Genomic DNA, 21,768 nt, shown 5'->3' with positions numbered 1-21,768 from the left:
AGACATCAGACCTAAACTCTGTATGTTTGGAAAACCTACCATTCATTTTCAAGTTATCACAAAGCCAGTATGGTATGATGTGTACTTAAACATCCAACCAAAGACATTGGAAATAAACTCAAATTTACATCAAAGATGCTATTTGTATTCGATGAATTACATGATGGATTGAGCAATCGTGGCTAGATCTAGAGGACTGAACATGAAGCAACCAAGAAAAAACAATAATAGATTCAGTCGTATTATTTTTTATAAACATATAAAACTTTATTTACATGTTAATTATGTGAGTCAATGTATCTTTCAAGCATAAAAACTGATCAATACGCATTTGACTAACATGATTCAGTCTGTTCCCATGTCCTGAACCCTACTGGTGGCTTCCAAACGCACCCATTAAAATGTCTTCAACCATTGTAGGCAAAAATCCTTTTAAAAAGTGGAAGAAGGTGGTGCTGAATCCGTGAGAGTCAGTATGTGGGGTAAGGTGCAGCTGTACGCTCCCTTCACTTGTTAGCTGAGCCTTCACAGTTATTTGCATTAAAGGTTTGTCCGCTTTATTCTCTCCCTTTGCAGATGACAATGCATGGGACACTGCAGTCTCCAGTTTTATTCTCTGGGTTACTTCTCCCTGTAAGCTCCTCCGCTCTTTGCGTCTGCCCTCCCATACCCGATGCCACACATGTACCCTCATGGAGTGTAGGCTTTCCTCTGAGAGGCCTTTGTGTATCTTAGCTGCATGCTTTCCTTTACAAACAACCTTCCCAGGAACTATGCTGTTTCGATCATTCGTGCAAGCATCTCTACTTGTCTTTTCTGTCCTCCTCCTTTTTAAGCTATCATTCTCAATTTCTTCTGTGTTTTCCCGTTTCCTTCCTTCCTTCCATTCATTCTTCATCCCATCGTCACTCATATTTTCATCTTTAATTTCCAATACCTCATCCCCAATGATGAGCCCCTCCAAGGGAGGTACTGCCTTCTCACTAGCACCCCCACCTTTCCCTACTGCCAGGTCCTTGTTCTCATCCATTTCTTCACCTCCAGTTTTCTTGCTCCGCTCACCCTCACAACTACACAACAACACCTCTACTAACACTCTCTTCACAGCTAGAAACACATTCTCCAAAGACGCCCCTTTAATGCATATGCAAATGTCTGTCCCCTCTCCCTTTTCCCCCTCTGAAGCTGAAGGGAGTAGTACTAAAATGATTCCCCAAGGGCGTGATGGAGAACGTAGGAGGTATAAAGGAGAGCGAGAGACCCTGGCAGCAGCTGTGCACTGTGAGCTGAAGCGATGAGCTACACGGGAGCTGACATTACCACAGACATTATGATTCAATTCGAATGGATCCTGAACATTGAGGGAGCCGAGACGGAAACCTTCTGCCCAGGAGGGGGTTGGCGAGGGAAAAGGGAGCGGGATAAGCTGGCCATCACGGGGGCAGAGAACATTTGAACGTAGGTCCAGAGATGAGAAAAACGAGAAGAACTCTGAAAGAAGACAACCTGAGTGAAAATGTAAAAATAAAAGAATAAGAAAGTTAGAAGATAAAATCTGTATTTTTCTTATAGCAAAGCATCATACTAAGGAATACTAGTCACTTTCAATATATATATTTTTTGTAATTTTCAAATGAATACTTAAAAGAACACATGAAAAAGTACAATCTATTCAATGAAATAGAAAAAGGTGTGTTCATTTATACCTCTTTTCCACCAAAATCCATGGTCCAGCCCGGGTCACAGCGGCTTGAACCCCGTTTACACCGCAGGCTGGACCCGGGATATTGCCGGGGCTTACCTTTGCTGGGACTTGGAGATTACATCATCTCCCTTAGAATGTAAGCTCTCACGAGCAGGGACCTCTTCCTTCATGTGCTTCTCTACATTTTCTTCTACTCTCTACTCCCCATTAGGGCACCTAACACGGGACCGCCAATTCCCGGCAGCTTATTGTGAGTGCTTTAATCACTATTTCAGCAATGTATATAAGTTGTGTCCTTGTCCTGTACTGTAATGTACTGTATGTTACTTGTTTCTTGTTCACCCATTAGTTGTATGTACTATGTAAGGCGCTGCGGAACACTTGTGGCGCCATATAAATAAAGGATAATAATAATAATAATAATAATCTCCTAGCGCCAGGAAATGCAGCTATTTCTATGCTTTCAATGGGACCCAGGTTGGACGACCCGGGATACCAGTTTCCAGTGAGCCTTACCCAGGTCTTACCTACATAAAACTCTGCTCGAGACACGGGAAGAAATTTTTCTAGGAACCTCTTTCACTTAGGCTCACATTTCACATTGACCTGGGTTGAAACCACAATTACATGGGTTTTAGCGGTTGTGGAAAAGGGGTATTAGATTGCTGTGCTGGAAAACTAGCGCTGCACAATGCTACATTGTTTGTGCATGGATGTAAATGAGACATTGAAATCAATTTGCTGCATTTTTTATGCGCCAACAGCTGCACAGATCTAAATGAGTCTTAAATTGCTGGATTCGCAAAAGGGGAGCTACAATGGAAAAGAGGATATTATGTAACTAAACACATTAACTTGGAATCTACTATAAAACCAATGTTATGGTACTAATAAAGAATGGGAAAGGTTTATCAAATGAAGCAAACAAAATGTGTCACTTTATCAAAACTATCAGGATAAACAAATCTGCAACTTAATCTGCAGCTACTGAGTATTTAATATCAACATAATTAGAAATTAACAAAAACCAAGAGACCCGAATCCATTGCTGATATTATTTCTGCATACGATTAAAACACTCAGAAAACGGATATAAGAGAAAACAGATAATGTTAAGGGTCACCCACTTAGGCTCTGCTGGTTTTCACTTTCAGCTTGAATTCCAGTGGGGTCAGAGGAGAAGGTGCAGTCCCAGCCATCAATCACGTGTGGGGCCTCATCCACTATAAGACACACAGTGGTGTCAACAGCAGCAACAGGTCTACCTGCCATTAGGTACAGTTTACTCACAATTTTAAGTCACTCACCAGCCGCCTGTCTCAGTTTGTCTACACTGGGAATTACTGGAGGGCTCCTTGTTTGTAAGAAGTAAATAATAAGTAGGGTCAAGGCATAATTATTCAGCAGAGGACCGCCCCCTAATGGGTTACCTGGATGTTAAAAAGACAGAAGGGTGAGCATGACTAGCAACGGCAAATTTCACAGGTTCCCTGTTCACGATTAATGATATCACAACAATCGTCACCTAGATTCCCAACCATTTACTTATAATATAGCTCCACCACAAGCACATGCATTTTTGTGTAAACCTTCTGTATTTCTACCTCCTTATCCCAATCCTCACCTGCGAGCTGCTTCACCCGAGCCCAGTATCGCACCGTGTACACAAGCTGGGGAACCCGAGGGTCTAGATCAGAACAGAGGCGCAAGTAGGAGGAGTTACGCAGAGCAAGCCTGGGTTACAAAAAACATGCGGAGAGGAGAAATTGGCTTTGAGATGAGATGCAACAGTGACAAAGTAATAAATATTAATCATGGGGGATAATTGCCAGAACGGTCCAGCTGTTCTACCTGTTGTTTAGCGTGATATCTCCCCTCAGCCCAGATGTCTTGTGCTGGAACCTTACAACTGGACGCCGGGCAGAGGGAACACTCTGCACTCCATGTACTCCAGGAACACACTGCCGTAAAACCCTTTCTACCACACTTAGGATCTCTTCATGGGAGAGCCCCTGTAAGGACAGGCCGGGAGTGATGTTCTGTAAGGCAGAAGGGGCGATTAGTTCTGCGTGAATGGATAATTACATATATAGTAAACCTATATTCATTATTATTGTTGCATCATACCGGTATGGGAAATTCTAACCTCGTCATAACTTTTTAGCGATAATACTGGCATTGAAAAAAAGAAAGCGCAGACAGCTGGTGTGTTACGCTTTGTCCTAGGAATATTATATAGAGAGTGGTTTGGTTCTACATGCATATAAATAACTGTATTGCTTTGTAATGCTAAAATGTAATATTAATCTTTATCATGTGTTTTATCTACAGATGTGTCCAAATACACCGATCCTCAAATCGCACCAAATAATTTAGCGCTACAGGAACTGAGATTTAGCTGCACCAAAACACTAATCCTAAGTACCTAGTACACAATAAGCATACTAAGATAGAAAACTGAAACAATAAATACAAAATCTCGGGTAAAAAGGCAAAAGACAGGTCTAGTTACCCACGCCATGTATAATTATGCTTAATCTAAGATTTATGCCAATTCCTTTGCTACAAAAATACTAATCCTAAATAAATAGTAAACTAAGTAAAGAAAGACACAAAATTAGGGGAAAACAGCACAGCACGGGAATCGCACCAGGCGTCTCGTGCTACATGGTGCATAAAAGATAGTCATCGTGTCTCTAGATAGCTCTATGAAATTATATACAGATTTGTCCTCATACATCTGTCAGATTGCTCTGATTATTTTTGATCGTTTGAATGCTCCTGTTCATTTACCCCAACAAGAATAATACATCCACCTTTGTCACTGACCTATACACTTGTGCTTCTACGTATTACAAATGAGTTGGCTTTTGTTAACCTTTGCAGCCTTGCAAATAAAAACTACAGATTTTCCAGCCCCAGCACTAAAGCCTCTTAGCATTGGTTTGGGAGACACATCTTTACCGTCTGTACCCCTTGACACGGTTGTGGTATTCTGTAGATCTGGCACAGGGCCCAGGGTATTAAGGAGTGCAGGAAACAGGGAGGCTTCTAGATACCACGACTCATAGGTAATACAGGTACTGGCAGACTAGAGACACTAGGAATCACGGACTGGAGCAATGCAAGGATACTAGAATTGGAACAGGAACCCAAGCCACTGTGCAGCCTCTCACCTAATGATCCAAGGAACAATAAGGCCAGAGAACTACTCCACTGACAAGAAGAACCTGAACTCAAAACAGTATAGTACTGACAGTCTGGACCTGGGAACCAAGCCAGGAATTGGAGTCTTATGTAACCAGGGAAGAACTAATGAAGCTATATCCCTGGTACAGCTCTGACGCAAGATCAGGACCATAATCCGGAAGGGATACTCAGGATAGAGAGAGACTTCAGGCACACACAGTACCGAATACTTCGATGCTAAAAGACTGTGACCTGGTCATGCCCTCCAGACCTGGATCCCCAACGCTGACTGTCAGCCCAAGACAAGAGCACACAGTACAGGATAACCAAAATAGTCACCTAGATTATGCAATAACCCATTATAGCCACAGAGCGTAGTGATACTTGCAACACAGTCCAGATGATGGCCACACAACGGAGAGTGGAATACACGCAAGTGATTAAGATGTGTGGCAACAGCAGATGTGTGAGGCGCGGAAGCCGTGGTGCTGGGAGATGATACACAGCAGTAGATGGAATGCAAACAGCAACAAGCGGTCTGTGTGTGGCGTGGAAGCCGCAGCGCTGAGATGGTGTATAGCGGCGATGGTGAACAGTCCCGGTGGTTATCTGTATGCGACATGGAAGCTGCAGCGCTGAGGAACAAACAGCGATGGTACAAGTAGGTAATGGTTGAGTCTCAGCATGGAATGTATAACACAGGTAACAATCCTCAGGAAGGAACACAGCTGTTCAGGCAATGAGTCTTAGGCCTAGAAATATATAGGGAGTGGTGACAGGTAATTGGTCAGGCTGACCAGGTGAGCGGTAATCACTGGGATAGTCTGTTGGAGGTTTTAGACACAACAATGAATGAATGTTTAACCATGTATGGGCGGCGAAGACCACGATTCGGGACAGCACCCCCTCCTTTACGAGTAGTCACCGAACACTTAGGATGGGGCTTAGCCGGATACTTGCGATTAAATTTACCGATGAGATTAGGAGCATGAACGTTTGAAGCTCTGATCCAAGATCTCTGCTTTGTATGAGACAGGATTAATGACTTGAATAGGGCCAATAACTTGAGGTGCAAATTTCATGGAAGTACTCTCAATCGAAGGTTGCGGGTGGATAGCCAGACTATCTCCAATTTTCATGCTGGGAATATTTCTGCGTTGAACCATTTAGAAGTTTTGAGTAAAGCTTCTCTCACACGACGCCAAATATCTGAGAATTGTCGAATATTTTGTTCAGAAGCAGGAACTGCACTAGCAGGGAGTGGTGTGAAGAACGGAACTCTGGGATGCAGACCAAAAACTGTATAGTTAGATGATTCGTGGTAGTGATGATTATGTGCAAATTCTGCCCATGGGAGTAATTGAAGCCAGTCGTCTAGTGAAGATGATCTGAGCATTCTCAGAAAGGTCTCCAAATCCTGGTTAATTCTCTATGTTTGCCCATTGGACTGTGGGTCATAAGCAGAGGAAAAGTTCAATTTTATTTGCAGAGCTTGACACAAAGATCGCCAGAACTTGGCAACGAATTGCACACCTTGATACGAACAATATCTTCTTGACACCCATGAAGACAAAAGATCTCTTTGATAAACAATTGAGCTAAAACAGGAGTAGAAGGAAGACCACGGAGAGGAACAAAATGTGCCATTTTAGAAAATCTGTCAACTGTTACCCAAATAGCAGTGTATCCATCAGAACTTGGTAAGTCTATAACAAAATCCATAGATATTTGGGTCCAAGGTCGACGAGGAATTGGCAATGGTAGTAGTAGTTCGCCTGCAGCACCCAGTCAAGAGATGTTATGTTGGGCACAGATGGCACAGGCGGATATAAATTGCTGTACATCTTGATGAAGTGAGGGCCACCAATAACTTCTGGAAATTAAGGTATAAATTATATGTATCCAAGCATGCCCTGCAAATTTAGTGCAATAAGCCCATTGAAGGAGTTTGAGTCAAAGATCTTCTGCAACAAAAATTTTACCAAGAGGTGGAGAATCTGCTGATTTGCTGACTGCTATGCTGAGAGGATTAAGGACACGGAAGTCTCTTCTTCCATCATAGAACGTGACAGAGCATCAGCTTTACAATTTTTGGTACAGGCGGAAAAGTGATTATAAATCAAAAAGTGAAAAGAATAATGCCCATCTGGGCACCTTGGATTCATGCATTGGGCAGTTTTCAAATACAATAAGTTCTTGTGATCAGTGAGAACTGTAATAGGGTAGTGGGCACCCTCAATGAGATGTCACCATTCTTCTAAAGCGAGTTTGATAGCTAGCAACTCTTGATCGCATTGGCATAATTCCGTTCAGATAGGAGGAATTTCCAAGAAAAGAATCCACAGGGGTGCCATAGATGATCATCACACTTTTGTGATAGAACTGCTCTAACTCCGATAGAGGAGGCATCAACTTCCAGTAGGAATGGGCTGTCAATCTTGGGTTGTTTCAGAATAGGAGCTGAAATAAAAGATTGCTTGAGCTGGTGAAAGGCTAGCTGTGCCTCTATGGGCCATTTGGCTGGCTTGGCACCTTTATGGGTTATTGCCGTGATGGGTGCAACCACAATTTACCTCAAATGAATTTCTGATAATAATTGGTGAATCCCAGAAAACACTGAATGATCTTTAAGGTGGTAGGTTGAGGCCAGTTCAGAATGGCTTGCACTTTCTCGGGGTCCATGGCAAGTCCAGTACCAAATATGATGTAGCCAAGGAAGGGAATGGATGTTACCCCAAAGATGCATTTCGCTCTCTTGCAATACAAATTATTTTGTCGAAGTCGCTTAAGAACCTACTTCACGTGGGAATGATGAGTTTGACTATTTGGAGAAAAAATTGAGTATATCATCTAAATACACAACAAGAGTTACGTACAAAAGGCCACAAAATATTTAATTGACATAGTTTTGAAATACTGCAGGTGCATTACATAGCCCAAACGGCATTACAAGGTACTCGTAATGACCGTCCCTTGTATTAAATGCCGTCTTCCACTCATCACCCTTTCTTATTCGTATCAGGTTATATGCTCCATGAAGATCTAATTTTGTGAACACAGAGGGCCTAATTCAGAGCCGCTCGCTCTGAATCAGGGCCGGGCTTTTTTTTTTTTTGGATCGGCCTATTGGCCGCTCGCATAGCTGTGGGTGACCACCCACAGCTATTGCGAGCGGCCATTATGATGGTCGCGACCATCGGGCTTGCGACGAGACCCTTGTGGTAGGGCTTCGTGGCCGCAAGCCCCAGAGAGATTTTGGCTCTAACAGATTTTGGCTCTCCACTGACATCACTCGTGATGTCAATGGGGCCGCCCCGAAACGGCAGGCGTTCTCATGGGAACGCCTCCGTTTGGGCAGCCACCCCCCCCGGCCCGCCCACCAAAGGGGGTGAGCTGTCACTCAACATCGACAGCTTGCCCCCTTTGGTGCAAAACCCGGAGCGACAGATTTCCCGTCGCTAGCCGGGTCTCGCGCATGCGCACGTCGGAGCCGGCTCCGTTGTGCGCATGCGCTGTGGGCCACCATCAACCCGGTTGCGAGCGCTCAGCGCTTGCGACCGAGTCTGAATCAGGCCCAGAGGCTCCCGTGACACGATCAAATAATTCGGAGCAGAGTGGCAACAGGTATTGGTTCATAATAGTCATATCGTTTAGACCCTGATAGTCGATGTAAAGTCTTAATCCACCAACTTTCTTTTTAACGAAGAAGAACCCTGCCCCAGCTGGAGATGAGGGCCGAATAAAGCCACGTTCCATGTTCTCTTTTATATAATCCGCCATGGCTTTGGTCTCAGGAACGGATAGGACCCTTCGACAAGTAGGAATTTTACCTGGTATTAGATCAATTGGACAATCCCAAATTCGATGTGATGGTAAAGTCTCTACAGCCTGTTTGCTGAACACATCTGCAAATTGTCTGTAAGTAACAGGTAATTCCGATGCCACCCCTTTAGTTGCGACATAGTGAGGAAGAACAGTCTGCAAACAAGTCTCGGTACACTTGAGGTCTCAGGCAAGAATATGAGTTGAAGACCAGTCAATGTGTGGGTTGTGGTATTGTAACCATGGATATCCAAGAACAATTGGATTCGTAGACTCTGGAATCACTAGGAAGGAAATTAGGGCCTGATTCAGTCCCGATCGCTAGGCTGCGTTCGCATGCAGCCTACCGATGTTTGCATTCTGCACATGTGTATGCATTGCAGTGCGCGAACAAAGTCCATGCGATCGGGAAGCGTTCGCTCGCTGCGCATAGACAGCTTGCTAGCTTGAGTGACATGACAAGCCGTTTGTGGGTGGTGACATGGGATGGACGATGGATATGGGGGAGTGGTGGCGCGAACGCAGGCGTGCCTGAGCGTCTTAACGGCGTTTCAGAGGCGTGTATAATTAAGACACAGCGTCATAGTACACATCACATGGTTGAATTTTACACTGAAGCACTCGCAGTGCTTGCGGTAGGGTATGGTCAACCAAAGTGCTGCGTTCGCTTCAAAAGGTACTCGATGTTACCGATGGTTGCATACACATCCTGGAGATGACATGCATAAGTGGGCGTCTTAACACAGGCTGGTGGGCGTCTGCATACACACCGCGATCGCACACCAAGACATAGTGGGCGTGCTAATGCCTTGCCGTGCGATCACGGATTTGCATACTTTCGCTGCGTGCGAACGCATCTAGTGAGCGGGTCTGAATCGAGCCCTTAGTTCAGAGTGCAATACCCCCACACCCAATGTCACAGGTTTGGTTTGGAATGTAATACGGCCTCCAGGAATACGACTACCATCCACAGCAATCAAAGTAATGGGAACTGCTAAGTTCTGCAGACGTAAAGAAAGTTCTTGAACAAGTTTGGCAGAAATAAAATTTCCTGCAGCTCCTAAATTCACTAGAGCTAAAAAGAAATGAGAACCTAGTGGATATTTGATTTGTGCAGATATAGCACAGTCTTTATTTTGAGGAGCACGAAGAGAAACTCCTATAGAGACCTCCCCGACATCAGCTAGGAGGGAGCGTTTCCCAGACTTACGAGGACAATTCTGTAAAAAATTACCAGGATTGGCACAATAGTTACATAATTTCTCTTTTATCCGTCGTTCACGTTCTCTGGGTGACAACAGGCATTGCCAATTTGCATAGGTTCGACAGGGGAAGACGATGGTGAGCTCTCCCGAGAAACTGACTGGAATTTGGGTTGTGCTCTTTCTCTGAAGCGAATGTCCACTCGTATACACATGGTAATTAATTCATCCAGGTTAGATGGTAAATCTCTGGAGGCTAATCCCTCCTTAATATGATCGGATATTCCTTGCCAAAAAACTGCCACCAAGGCCTCGTTGTTCCAAGAGAGTTCAGAGGCAAAAGTGTTCTAAACTGGATGACATACTGACCCACTGTAAGATGTTTCTGTCTCAGCCATAAAATTTCAGCTGTGGCTGAAGAGGATCTACCTGGCTCATTGAAGATTCTGCGGTAGAGAGAGAAAATCTTTGATGTCTGAAAGAATGGGATCGGATTTCTCCCATAAAGGTGAAGCCCAGGACAGTGCTTGTCCAGTTAGCAAAGAAATAACGTAGGCAGTCTCGGTTCTTCCAGTTGTAAAGTTAGCAGCTTGTAACTCAAAGTGAATACAACATTGGTTCACAAAAACCCGACAATTCTTTGGGTTGCCATCAAACTTGTCAGGAGTAGGTAACCGGAGTCTGGATTGGGAAACAGTAGTGGCAATCCCAGCCACTGGAATCTGAAATTTTTTATCAGGTCAGATAACTCGTGGAGACATTGAGTAATCTGATAGAGCACCGTCTCCTGTCTGGTTACTCGTTCAACCATGATGTCTGCCTTTGGGGGTAATCCCTCGGCCAAATCCATAGGATCTGAACAAACTGTCACGGTTGTGGTATTCTGTAGATCTGGCACAGGGCCCAGGGTATTAACTGAGGAGTGCAGGAAACAACGAGGCTTCAAGATACTACGACTCATAGCTAATACATGTACTGGTAGACTAGAGACACTAGGAATCACGGACTGGAGCAATGCAAGGATACTAGAATTGGAACAGGAACCCAAGCCACCGGGCAGCCTCTCACCTAATGGTCCAAGGACCAATCTGGCCAGAGAACTACTCCACTGACAAGAAGAACCTGAACTCAAAACAGTATAGTACTGACAGTCTGGACCTGGGAATCAAGCCAAAAATCGGAGTCTTATGTAACCAGGGAAGAACTAATGAAGCTATATCCCTGGTACAGCTCTGACGCAGACCATAATCCGGAAGGGGAACTCGGTATAGAGAGAGACTTCAGGCACACACAGTACTGAACACCTCGATGCTAAAAGACTGTGACCTGATCATGCCCTCCAGACCTGGAACCCCAAAGCCGACTGTCACCCCCAAGACAAGAGCACACAGTACAGGATAACCAAAATAGTCACCTAGATTATGCAATAACCCATTATAGCCACAGAGCGTAGTGATACTTGCAACACAGTCCAGATTATGCTCGCACAACACAGAGTGGAATCCACGTAGGTGATAAGATGTGTGGCAACAGCAGATGGTATGTACCGCATGTCCACTTGCAGAAGTGGAGCTGGAAGCAGTCCATGCGGCGTGGAAGCCGCGGTGCTGAGAGATGATACACAGCGGTAGATGGAATGCAGACAACAGCAAGCGGTCTGTGTGCGGTGTGGAAGCCATGGAGCTGAGATGGTATACCACGACGATGGTAAATAGACCCGGTGGTTATCTGTATGCAGCATGGAAGCTGCAGAGCTGAGGGAAAAACAGTGATGGTACAAGTAGGTAATGGTTGAGTTTCAGCAAGGAGAGAATACACAGAAGAAAGTCCTGGAAGCAGAGGAGACACTGAGCCTGGAAGGATCCTCAGGAACGAACACAGCTGTTCAGGCAATGAGTCTTTCCTAGGCCTGGAAATATATAGGGAGTGGTAACAGGTAATTGGTCAGGCTGACCAGGTGAGTGGTAATCACTGGGATAGTCTGTTGGAGGTTTTAGACACAGCAATATATGAAAGTTTAACCCTGTATGGGCGGCTAAGACCACAATTCGTGATACCCCTCCCTCAAATTTGTTTTTCTTGTTGGAAAAATTCAATAAAATTTAATGATAGAGACACATATTTACTAATGATATCACTATGACTAAACACAGTCTCACCTCATTGTCTCCAACTTCCATTAGGTCTTCTTGCTCATCTTCCTCCTCCCCTGAACATATTGTGTCTTTCTTCAAGTCTCCACTTTCACCCTGACCTTTTTCTCCTCTCACATCATCTTCTTCTATATTCTCGACTTCTAACTCCGCTCTATCTACAACTTCATTCACTTTGTTTAATTCTTCTTTTTCTTTCCCATCATTCTCTCCCAACTCCAAGTATAAATCTAGGTCACAGCCGCTGATCTCAAAGCCATTTACAGAAGAACCGAAAGGGAGGAGCTGACAACCTGACAACATAAGAACATAGAGACAATAAACCAGAGGCAAGAAACACACCCGGTGACACAAACTGGTGTCAGCCTTCTAATCACCTGGAAAGAACTCGGTGAAGGTTTCACGAAGCAGAGAAAGGAGCAGTTCCCGGAGACGACTCTCATGGTGAGAGGGAGAACACAGAGTGACTACGCTTTTCATCTGATCCTCCACCTTGAAGAGATTATAAAGTCACAGACATATTTCACAATCATTAACCATTTAATCTAACTCTATATTCACTTTAACCATCCTGCAATGCTAAGAATTACACCATGGGTATTCAACATTCGGCACTCCAGCTGCTGTGGCACTACATATTCCAGCATTCCCTGCCACACTTTTGCTATTAAGGCATGCTAAAACTGTGGCAGGGCATGCTGGTATGTGTAGTTCCATAGCAGCTAGAGGGTCGCATGTTGAATATCCCTGGTTTACACCTTTTATCCCCATGCGTTCAGATCCATTACTCCCTTCAACACTCACATTAGTGCAGCGAATCAGCAACTTGCTCAGTACTTCTGGATTGGGGGGCTGCAGGTTCCGTTGTGTTCCACCTTTCTTCTTTTTAAACTCTTTCTTTTCTCGAGGTTTCACTCTCAGACGATGGCCCTCTAATGTAATATTAGTCTCTGAAAGTGCCAGGCGAACACCATCCTGGCTCTCAAACTCTACAATGGCATAAAGACCCTACAAAAAAAGACTGGGTAGTTTGAATAAACAAAACACCTACTAGGTGCTTAACTCACAGTTTTAGCCGTATTAATAGCACTAAGAAAGCGGTTACTGGGCCTGATTCTGCAAGGATCGCTATTGCGTATGCAGCTGTGAATCCGTACGGAACGCAGCTGCGAATGTATGCTAATGCCTGCCACATCGCAGCGGGCATAGAGACGCCCACTGCTGCTTTCTCACATCTGCACGACGGCGTATACATCTGTACCATCGACCCCTCACACACAATTTACACCAGTTTCGACCAGCCGCATAAACTGCAAGTCTTGTCGCACGCAGTGAGTACTCAAGAGGCATATGCAATCGCAGTGGCTAATTTATGCATGCCCATGAAACGGCGTTCAGACAGACACGCCTGCGTTTTTATGACCACTCCCCCTTCGCCACCCCCAAACACTCAGCCTCTCACTCACTCTGCGATGGCTTCCTCTGTGCGTCTGTAATCGCAGCGTGATTGCAGCGCACGCGCAGTGCGGCTTTTATGCATGCACACTATTGAACAACTGGCCGATCTGCGTACGCAGCTGAATCAGGCTCACTTTACCTAAACAAGGGAAAACGTATTAAAATAGTTCACTAGTGGTTTTATGCAACTAGAACACCGTATATATCACCAGGTTATCTGAAGTCATTTTCTGGCTTTCCTACATAGCTTCTGCTGCACAACTTAGCAAAAACAAACTACAGAATTAAATTGATGTGCTCGATGTGCAATGCTCTCTCCTGGTCTAACTTTATCCAGACTGCACAGCAGAAGAGCTGTAAGGTATACAGGAAGCCAGCTCATGCACAAGCTCACTACACTGACAGCCTGACCTGTCTTCTGATTCATCCAGACTGCACAGCAGAGGCGCTGTAAGGTATACAGGAAGCCAGCTCAGGCACAAGCTCACTACACTGACAGCCTGACCTGTCTTCTGATTCATCCAGACTGCACAGCAGAGGCGCTGTAAGGTATACAGGAAGCCAGCTCAGGCACAAGCTCACTACACTGACAGCCTGACCTGTCTTCTGATTCATCCAGACTGCACAGCAGAAGCGCTGTAAGGTATACAGGAAGCCAGCTCAGGCACAAGCTCACTACACTGACAGCCTGACCTGTCTTCTGATTCATCCAGACTGCACAGCAGAGGCGCTGTAAGGTATACAGGAAGCCAGCTCATGCACAAGCTCACTACACTGACAGCCTGACCTGTCTTCTGATTCATCCAGACTGCACAGCAGAGGCGCTGTAAGGTATACAGGAAGCCAGCTCAGGCACAAGCTCACTACACTGACAGCCTGCCCTGTCTTCTGATTCATCCAGACTGCACAGCAGAAGCGCTGTGAGGTATACAGGAAGCCAGCTCAGGAGCAAGCTCACTACACTGACAGCCTGCCCTGTCTTCTGATTCATCCAGACTGCACAGCAGAAGCGCTGTAAGGTATACAGGAAGCGAGCTCAGGCACAAGCTCACTACACTGACAGCCTGACCTGTCTTCTGATTCATCCAGACTGCACAGCAGAAGCGCTGTAAGGTATACAGGAAGCGAGCTCAGGCACAAGCTCACTACACTGACAGCCTGACCTGTCTTCTGATTCATCAGGGTGCATTAGGTTTACTCTTGGGCCTCCTTCCTCTACACCTCACTGGTCTATTGCTGTACGATCTGGAGACAGTCGTCCCATTAACCCCTTCGCTGCTGAGGGCTTTCTTACCCTTGTGCTAAGGCCATATTCTGACATTAACGGTCGTCACATTACAACATCAATATCACTGATTTTTTTTTACTCTATATGTCTTGAAGTACCTAAAGTCATGGGATAGATGCCTAGTGAGGGACCCCCTCTAGCCTGGTGAAGTGCAGCAACTCGACTTGGCATTGATTCCACAAGTGAACGGAAGACCTCTGGAGAGATGGTGACCCATGCTGTCTGGATAGCTTCCCACTGCTCCTCGATATCTGTAGGTGCAGGAACTTGTGTGCAAATGGATCTAAATGTTTGATAGGGTAAATGTTGTAGGGGTACATGGAGGGCTGCAAATGGTCATCAAGCAATGCAATGTAGCAGTTATCGGCCAATGACATGTTCAGGTGGACCATCTACTAACGGTAACAAATCCAAATACCAGGATACAAAGCACAAGGTCCATGCCACAGATAGGAATGTACAACAAAGACCCACATACATATTGCAACAGAAAGAAAAGAATATTGATAACTCACATTTGTAACAAGGAAAATCAAAGGGCCAAAAATAATGCAGCCAATAAACACATGGAGGAGTGGAACCTCCGAAATTGAAAAACTGACTGGCGTGAATCTTGGACTAGGAGGAATCATCTAACCTCTTCCATCTGATGCCTGAAACTGGCCAATATATGTGCAGAAAGAACCCTCTCTGGTCACATCCACACTAACAGGAGGTAACCTAATATATTAATAACTACATAATGCTCAGTAGACTATTAAGTAAAACAATACAATGACATCAGAGGCCCTGATACCAGATCCCCGTCAATGGGGGAAGCTTAACAAATTGATCCAGTCTTTAGAGATTATTTCTTTGTTTCATGTGTATTTTATTAAGCCTGTAAACATGCCAATACATACAATATAATATATGATCTTTTCATAAAAATATACACCTGGCCATAGAGATGATAATGCTGTAGTTTTCTCTCCATTTACACAATAAAAGTACCCATTTATGTGTAGCCTTATACTTAACATCCAAAAGAAAAAGGTATTAGAAGAGCATTATATCATGTAGGTCCAAGGTCAGAAATGATTCACGGCCTGAATTATATGAGTATTATTATAGTATATTATTATTTGTAGAAGTATTATTATTACAGTATTAGTATTATTAGTATTAATGAGCAGGAAACAAGTATGTTCTTACCCGGTCCTTATCCATCACAATGTTCTTTACAGCGGATATTGCGTCAAAGACATCTTTAAGTTGCTCCTCTGTTGTGCCCTTTGAGAAGCCACTGACAAACACACTGTGCTCCTGCTGCTGCTGGCGCCTGTCTCGCTCCTCGCACAACCCAGTGTGACGCCGTCCACGAAGGTGATCAGTGAGGCTTGGGCCTGTTAAATAGATGATCTATATAATAAAAACAATCAGACCACCTCCTTCTACAGATTTATATGAATTATTTGCAGGTTGTAACTGCAGTATGTACCACTATGTAAAGACCTGTATTGTTATTGCTGTATATGTATGATTACCATCCAACTGCACTAACTGTACCCCACAGGATCACATTTGGCTTTCAATTAGCCTCTACCTGTGAATAATTAAAAAGTCAGCTTTTGTGGAAAGAGCATTCTAGGAAATTAAAGATAACGTTATAGACATGCACAACATAGTAAAAGGCTTCAGCACTGTTGGATTAAATATGAGGAAACGGAAGCTGCATCACACACGTTCCGGACTATAGACAGACAGTAATTCGACAGTAATGTCGAACTTTTGAGTGTCGACCTTTTGACATGTCTAACTTTAATGAGTCTGATTTTTGTTTGTGTCTAACTTTTTTCCCTGTCTAACATCTGGTGTCTATCTAGACATTGTCTAGCTAATTACTGTCTATCTCCTATACCGCACTCGTATCACACCACGGGCACTGCATAGACAAGGCTGTTCCTGAAACTTCAGAGCACGACTTGTGTGGGAAACCACAGAGTAGGGATAGCAATTGACCATTGATGGAAATATTATATAGTGACCCTAGGCGCAGAATATACTCAAATGAGAAAAAAATGCAGAAAATAAATGTATTCAATAAACATGGATAAAAATAAATGTTACAAAAAACATACTTAATATTAGGTGGCGAGTGTCACCTTGGGTAAAGTCAGCAGCAGGGGTTTCCGGATAACACCCTTGCTGGACACTCACAAGCTGAGGTTAAAAGTCCTGGTAAGGTGTGTAGCTGCATACAGTTTACCCAACGCGTTTTGAGCAGTGAGCTCTTCCTCAAAACAGCCTTGAGGAAGAGCTCACTGCTCAAAACGCATCCAGCAAGGGTGTTTTCCGAAAACCCCTGCTGTTGACTTTACCCAAGGTGACACTCGCCACCTAATATTAAGTATGTTTTTTGTTACATTTATTTTTATCCATGTTTATTGAATAAATCTATTTTCTGCATTTTTTTCTCATTTGAGTATATTCTGCACCCAGGGTCACTATATAATAATTCCACTATACTCATTTTGGGTCCTAGGGCACCCCTAATAGTGACCATAGGCAGCAGTTTTTAATTGCGCACAAAATCTACCCAGCTTCTGTGTTCCCAATTAACCATTGATGTTTGCCAGTGATGGGCAATGATTTTGTCATCAATGGCAGACATCCGATGGTTCATCGATGAGTGAGAGCAGAATTGGCTTGTTTGTTTTTTTTCCTTAGTAGAGCATAGGTTCTCAAACTCGGTCCTCAGGACCTCAAACAGTGCATGTTTTCCAGGTCTCCTCACAGAATCAGAAGTGAAATAATTAGCTCCACTTGTGGATCTTTTAAAATGTATCAGTGAGTAATGACTACACCTGTGCACCTGCTGGGTGACCTGGAAAACATGACCTATGGGGTGACAGCACCAAGCTGTGGGGATGCTTTTCTTCAGCGGAGACTTAAACTGGGTACACACTAGATATGTCACACGATCCAGCGGATCGGGCCGACATATCGTCCACATCGGCCAGTGTGTACCTGCTATGTTGCTGATGTGCGTTCCCGCACTTAATCAGCGACATCCTCCTTCGGACCTGCATGCAGCAAGGCCCCCGCCGCGCCTAGCATCTGCAAGTGTGTATGCACTTGCCGATGTCGGCACCCATGCGGTGTCCCGTCGCTAACTAAGTCGGACAAACTAGACATTGTCTAGTGTGTACTGGCTTTTAGCATCTTGTTAGCTGAAGGATGAATGCATGGTGCATACAGAAAGATACTGCAAGACAACCTGCATTAGTCTGCTAGAACACTAAAGCTTGGAAGAAAGTTCACCATCCAGCAGGACAATGATCTCAAACACACGACCAAAGCAACATTGGTATAGTTGATTAACAAAAAGGTGAATGTTCTACAATGGTCGAATATAATAGCCTATGGGATGCAGGCATCAGCAAAATTCAGGCAAGTCTGCCCGAAGTTTTAAGGAGCAATTATTTAAAAGGCAAAACCATATTGATGAAAAAATGTAAAACAATACACAATGGGCTCGATTCTATTCTGCGCGAAGTGAATAGTGCCGGGAATCAGCTCCCAGAGCTATTCAATACATCGCGCTGCTAAGCCCGACTAAGGATTTCTTCTCGCACCCCTCCGGGGATGTGAGCAGAAATCCGACAAAAGTCCAGGCGCGAGGCTGATTTCTGCCCTTCGTGACTGGAAAACAGCATCGCACTGGGAAGTTAGGTCGGGGAATGCCTGTTCTCACGCCTTAAACAGGGTGACAACGCAATTTACATCGCGGGCAATTGAATCGAGCCCATTGTATCTTATCTTGGGGTGGGGTGAGGGGATAGGAGAGGTTGTATCCTTATCTGAAGCCATGGGTGCTGAAACATGCAGCAGTGTGACTCTGGCCTCTGTCAGCTATTTAATGCAGAATAACTTAATTCCAGGAATGGTTTATGATGGATCCTCCCTTACAGCCAGCTCCTGGAGCTATGGCTTGTGAGAGGTGCCCCCTTTATACTACTAACATTTATATAGTGCCTGCCATAAGAATTTATAATCGGGAACAATAACAGCGATTAAACAAGACTGGCTATTAACAGACAGAGATAAGAATGCGGTGTTTGCAAGCTTACAATATACACTAATACCACTTTTACAGTAAATTCCCGGGTCTGACCTGGTATTTGAAACAAGGTTCCAAACCAGGTCAGATCAGGGATACAGCCCTTCATACCGCAACACCGACCCGGGTTATTCTCAGGTCAGCGCCGTTCGCACCGCACCCACGTGGAACTGGTCTGCGGCACTTGGAGATGACAATCTCCAAGTGCCGGAAAATTAAATGAAAAGCATAGCCCTTTTAAATTTTAGGCTTAAACACAACAGAAATCAATATTATTTGATACATACAGCTGCATTATTGCGATAACTCCCCTAATATGAAAAATAATTAAATTTTAAATATTTGGGACATGATCGTGTGCCTCGTTGTGTAACATGTTTCTTGTTTATATATGGTATTTTAAGTATATTCTAGAGAGCACATATCAGATGACAGAATTCTGTTGATTGTTAGTGTACAGTGGTTCCCAAACTCTGTGCCACACTTGCAGGGGTGCCTCAGGTTGGTGGTCCAGCACCAAATCAAATACGTTATGGTCAATGTAATGTACATATGTGCACAAACAGAAGCACAAACCTGTCCACCACTATATAACCAAACTTAAGGATGACAGGTCAGCACAATTTACTTCACTGTACTACTTCACTGCATTTTTATCTGAATTTTTCAATACCAAACATTTGGCCTACGAGTACCGTGAAAACAATGTTGAGGCACTAGGGTGCCGCGATTCAAAAAAGATTGGGAACTACTGTGATAGTACATTAATTCTATTGGTTTATGTTCAAAATTACTGTTTGGATCACATTAATATTTTGAGTGTCCCTATATACTATAAGCTGGGGATGGCCATTGAAAGGGAAACATCAACTGGTTCCTGGGTTTCCACCTTCGCATACAATTTATCAATGGTGAGGTACAATGAAAGGTACCTATGTGCATTCGCAGATCAGACCCACGGCCAAGTAGTAGGACATTAGTGCAGCCACTAAGATGGCAAGCAGGCCAGGGGGCTGCTGCTTCGTACAAATCTCTAAGAGGCTGTAAAGCTGGCCACACACTAAACGACTCGCAAAAGATGCAATATCATCAACGATTTCACTTGAACTCATCGGCACTCCTGGACAGACGATATCTTGCTAAACTTTGCAATGTGACTAAATACTTATTGCGCGTCCTTAATGATTTCCAGTGCATCATTAAGGAGATTGACAGATCTTACCTGCAGTAGGCAAGATCTGAAGATATGACAAACGACCTGCGGGACCGCGCATCGGGTCGTTATTGCTTGTAGAAGCTGTACGATTTGCATGAATTTGAACGGTTCATCGTTCTGACGTGTCAAAATCGTGCAGAAAATAGTCTAGTGTGGCCAGCTTATGAGTGATGGCTTCCAATAACCAGGATAAGTGCACTCAGATGACTAACCACTGCTTCACCATCAGAGCTTCAATATCAATGGCTCAAACATCACCATTCTGCCATCAAACAGAATTACCATTGGATAAAAAAAAAAAGTGTGAAGGATCATAACCATCATCCACTGATGGCCATCCTTACTGCAAGCTCCCCATCACTGGTAAGTAATATAGGGATAGATGCATCAAACCTGCTAAGGAGGACAGGTGGAGTAGATGCTCACAGCAACCAATCAGCTGCTACCTATCATTTATGAAGTACATTCTACAAAATGATAGCAGGAAGCTGAATGGTTACTACGAGAAGCTTTTTCACCTGTCCTCTTTAGAAGGGTACCATGTAGAGGCGCTGCTCTATAGAGTGATAACTGTGTGTCACATATAGGCCAACACTAAACAGGAGAGACAGAATGGCCACCGGGGACAGGACTCACGGTTCGGGATGCTGACCCCGCACAGGAGGCACCGGAAGCCGCCCCGCTCCGTGGCCTGTACATCAGAGGGGAGCTGAGGGCAGCCAGCCTGCTCCTCTGCCGCCGCCATGATGGTAGGGAATGACGTTGGACACTGGCTGATGACGTCATTGTCAATCTACGGAAGGGGATCTAGCCGCTTTCCCGCCGCCATGACACAGAAAGCTAACACTTCCGGCACACATAGATGACGTAGCAACAAGGAGATAACTTACGATGTGGGCGTGGCAACACTATGAATATTCATTAGATGGTGGAACGTCATGCATATTAATGACATGAAGAGACAAAGGACTTGGGAGGTGAGTACTAGTGTGCCTGCACTGTGCAGTGTGTGATTAGGAGAGCAAGGCGGCGGCTGCTTGTCATGTGAATATACAGTACAGCCAGGGTAACACACTGCAGCACAGTCATATATCATATAGGTATAAATGGGCTACCTAGTATATGCACTAACACATTATATCTTTATTATACATGCATGGGGTCTGCTGTTGCAGTAAACTTCGCTATTTCCAAGTGATAATAAATGTGTCATTTTAATATCTTTTATTTTTGTGTTTACCAGATGCAACGATTAGCATCAGTGCTTATTCTGTATGAGGTACAAATAGCTAAAGAACTGGACCCTCATTAAGGCCAGGTGTCATGGTGAATGAGGGGTCTATACTGCCTTACAGGGCCCTGTGACAGACTCACCTTCCCCGTGTAACCTATAAACATAGATATATTGTGTGTCTTGTAACCAGTCTTCTGTCTGATACAGGGGTTTATTTTTCCCAAATGTTTGTGGGGTGCCCAACCCAGTATCTTACTTAAGGGGCCCCTGCATCCCAATTGTACTGTACACCAGCTATTTCCCATCTTGTATGTTGTATATTCCTCACTGTAACTATTGTAGTGGGCCTGAGTCAGCTGCCTCACCATCCCTGTAGTGTATTGTTCAAATGTAAATTGC

At 44.3% G+C, this 21,768-nt stretch overlaps 1 protein-coding gene across 2 annotated transcripts; it reads right to left on the bottom strand.

The window, feature by feature from the left end:
* Positions 1-250: 250 nt before the first annotated feature.
* TUT1 (terminal uridylyl transferase 1, U6 snRNA-specific) lies at positions 251-20,965 on the bottom strand. 2 transcript variants are annotated; one of them, XM_088468393.1, is made up of 10 exons: positions 20,772-20,965; positions 16,012-16,202; positions 12,876-13,079; positions 12,449-12,563; positions 12,078-12,364; positions 3,557-3,744; positions 3,330-3,439; positions 3,013-3,135; positions 2,833-2,928; positions 251-1,506 (listed from the first exon to the last, which is right to left on the bottom strand). In XM_088468393.1, the coding sequence occupies exons 1-10, from the start codon at positions 20,878-20,880 to the stop codon at positions 371-373; spliced, it is 2,559 nt and encodes an 852-aa protein (XP_088324519.1). In that variant the 5' UTR covers positions 20,881-20,965; the 3' UTR covers positions 251-370. The 2 variants fall into 2 exon arrangements, with proteins under 2 accessions (XP_088324519.1, XP_088324520.1); XM_088468394.1 differs by lacking the exon at positions 20,772-20,965 and adding an exon at positions 20,142-20,756.
* Between the last annotated feature and the right edge of the window lie 803 nt (positions 20,966-21,768).

This window comes from Taudactylus pleione, unplaced genomic scaffold (assembly GCF_031769625.1).
Source record: "Taudactylus pleione unplaced genomic scaffold, aTauple2 ptg000085l, whole genome shotgun sequence".
Taxonomy (NCBI): domain Eukaryota; kingdom Metazoa; phylum Chordata; class Amphibia; order Anura; family Myobatrachidae; genus Taudactylus; species Taudactylus pleione.
Note: the sequence above shows the minus strand (reverse complement) of the source record. Positions and strands in the feature narration are given on the sequence as shown.

Bases quoted from the DNA above. Each gene is read 5' to 3' on its own strand.
- TUT1 (XM_088468393.1), bottom strand. From the start codon at position 20,880: ATGGCGGCGGCAGAGGAGCAGGCTGGCTGCCCTCAGCTCCCCTCTGAT. The intron at 12,564-12,875 runs GTGAGTGTTGAA...AATCTCTTCAAG, and splicing joins TGCTGATTCGCTGCACTAAT to GTGGAGGATCAGATGAAAAG. The intron at 3,136-3,329 runs GTGAGGATTGGG...TTTAACATCCAG, and splicing joins TCGGGTGAAGCAGCTCGCAG to GTAACCCATTAGGGGGCGGT.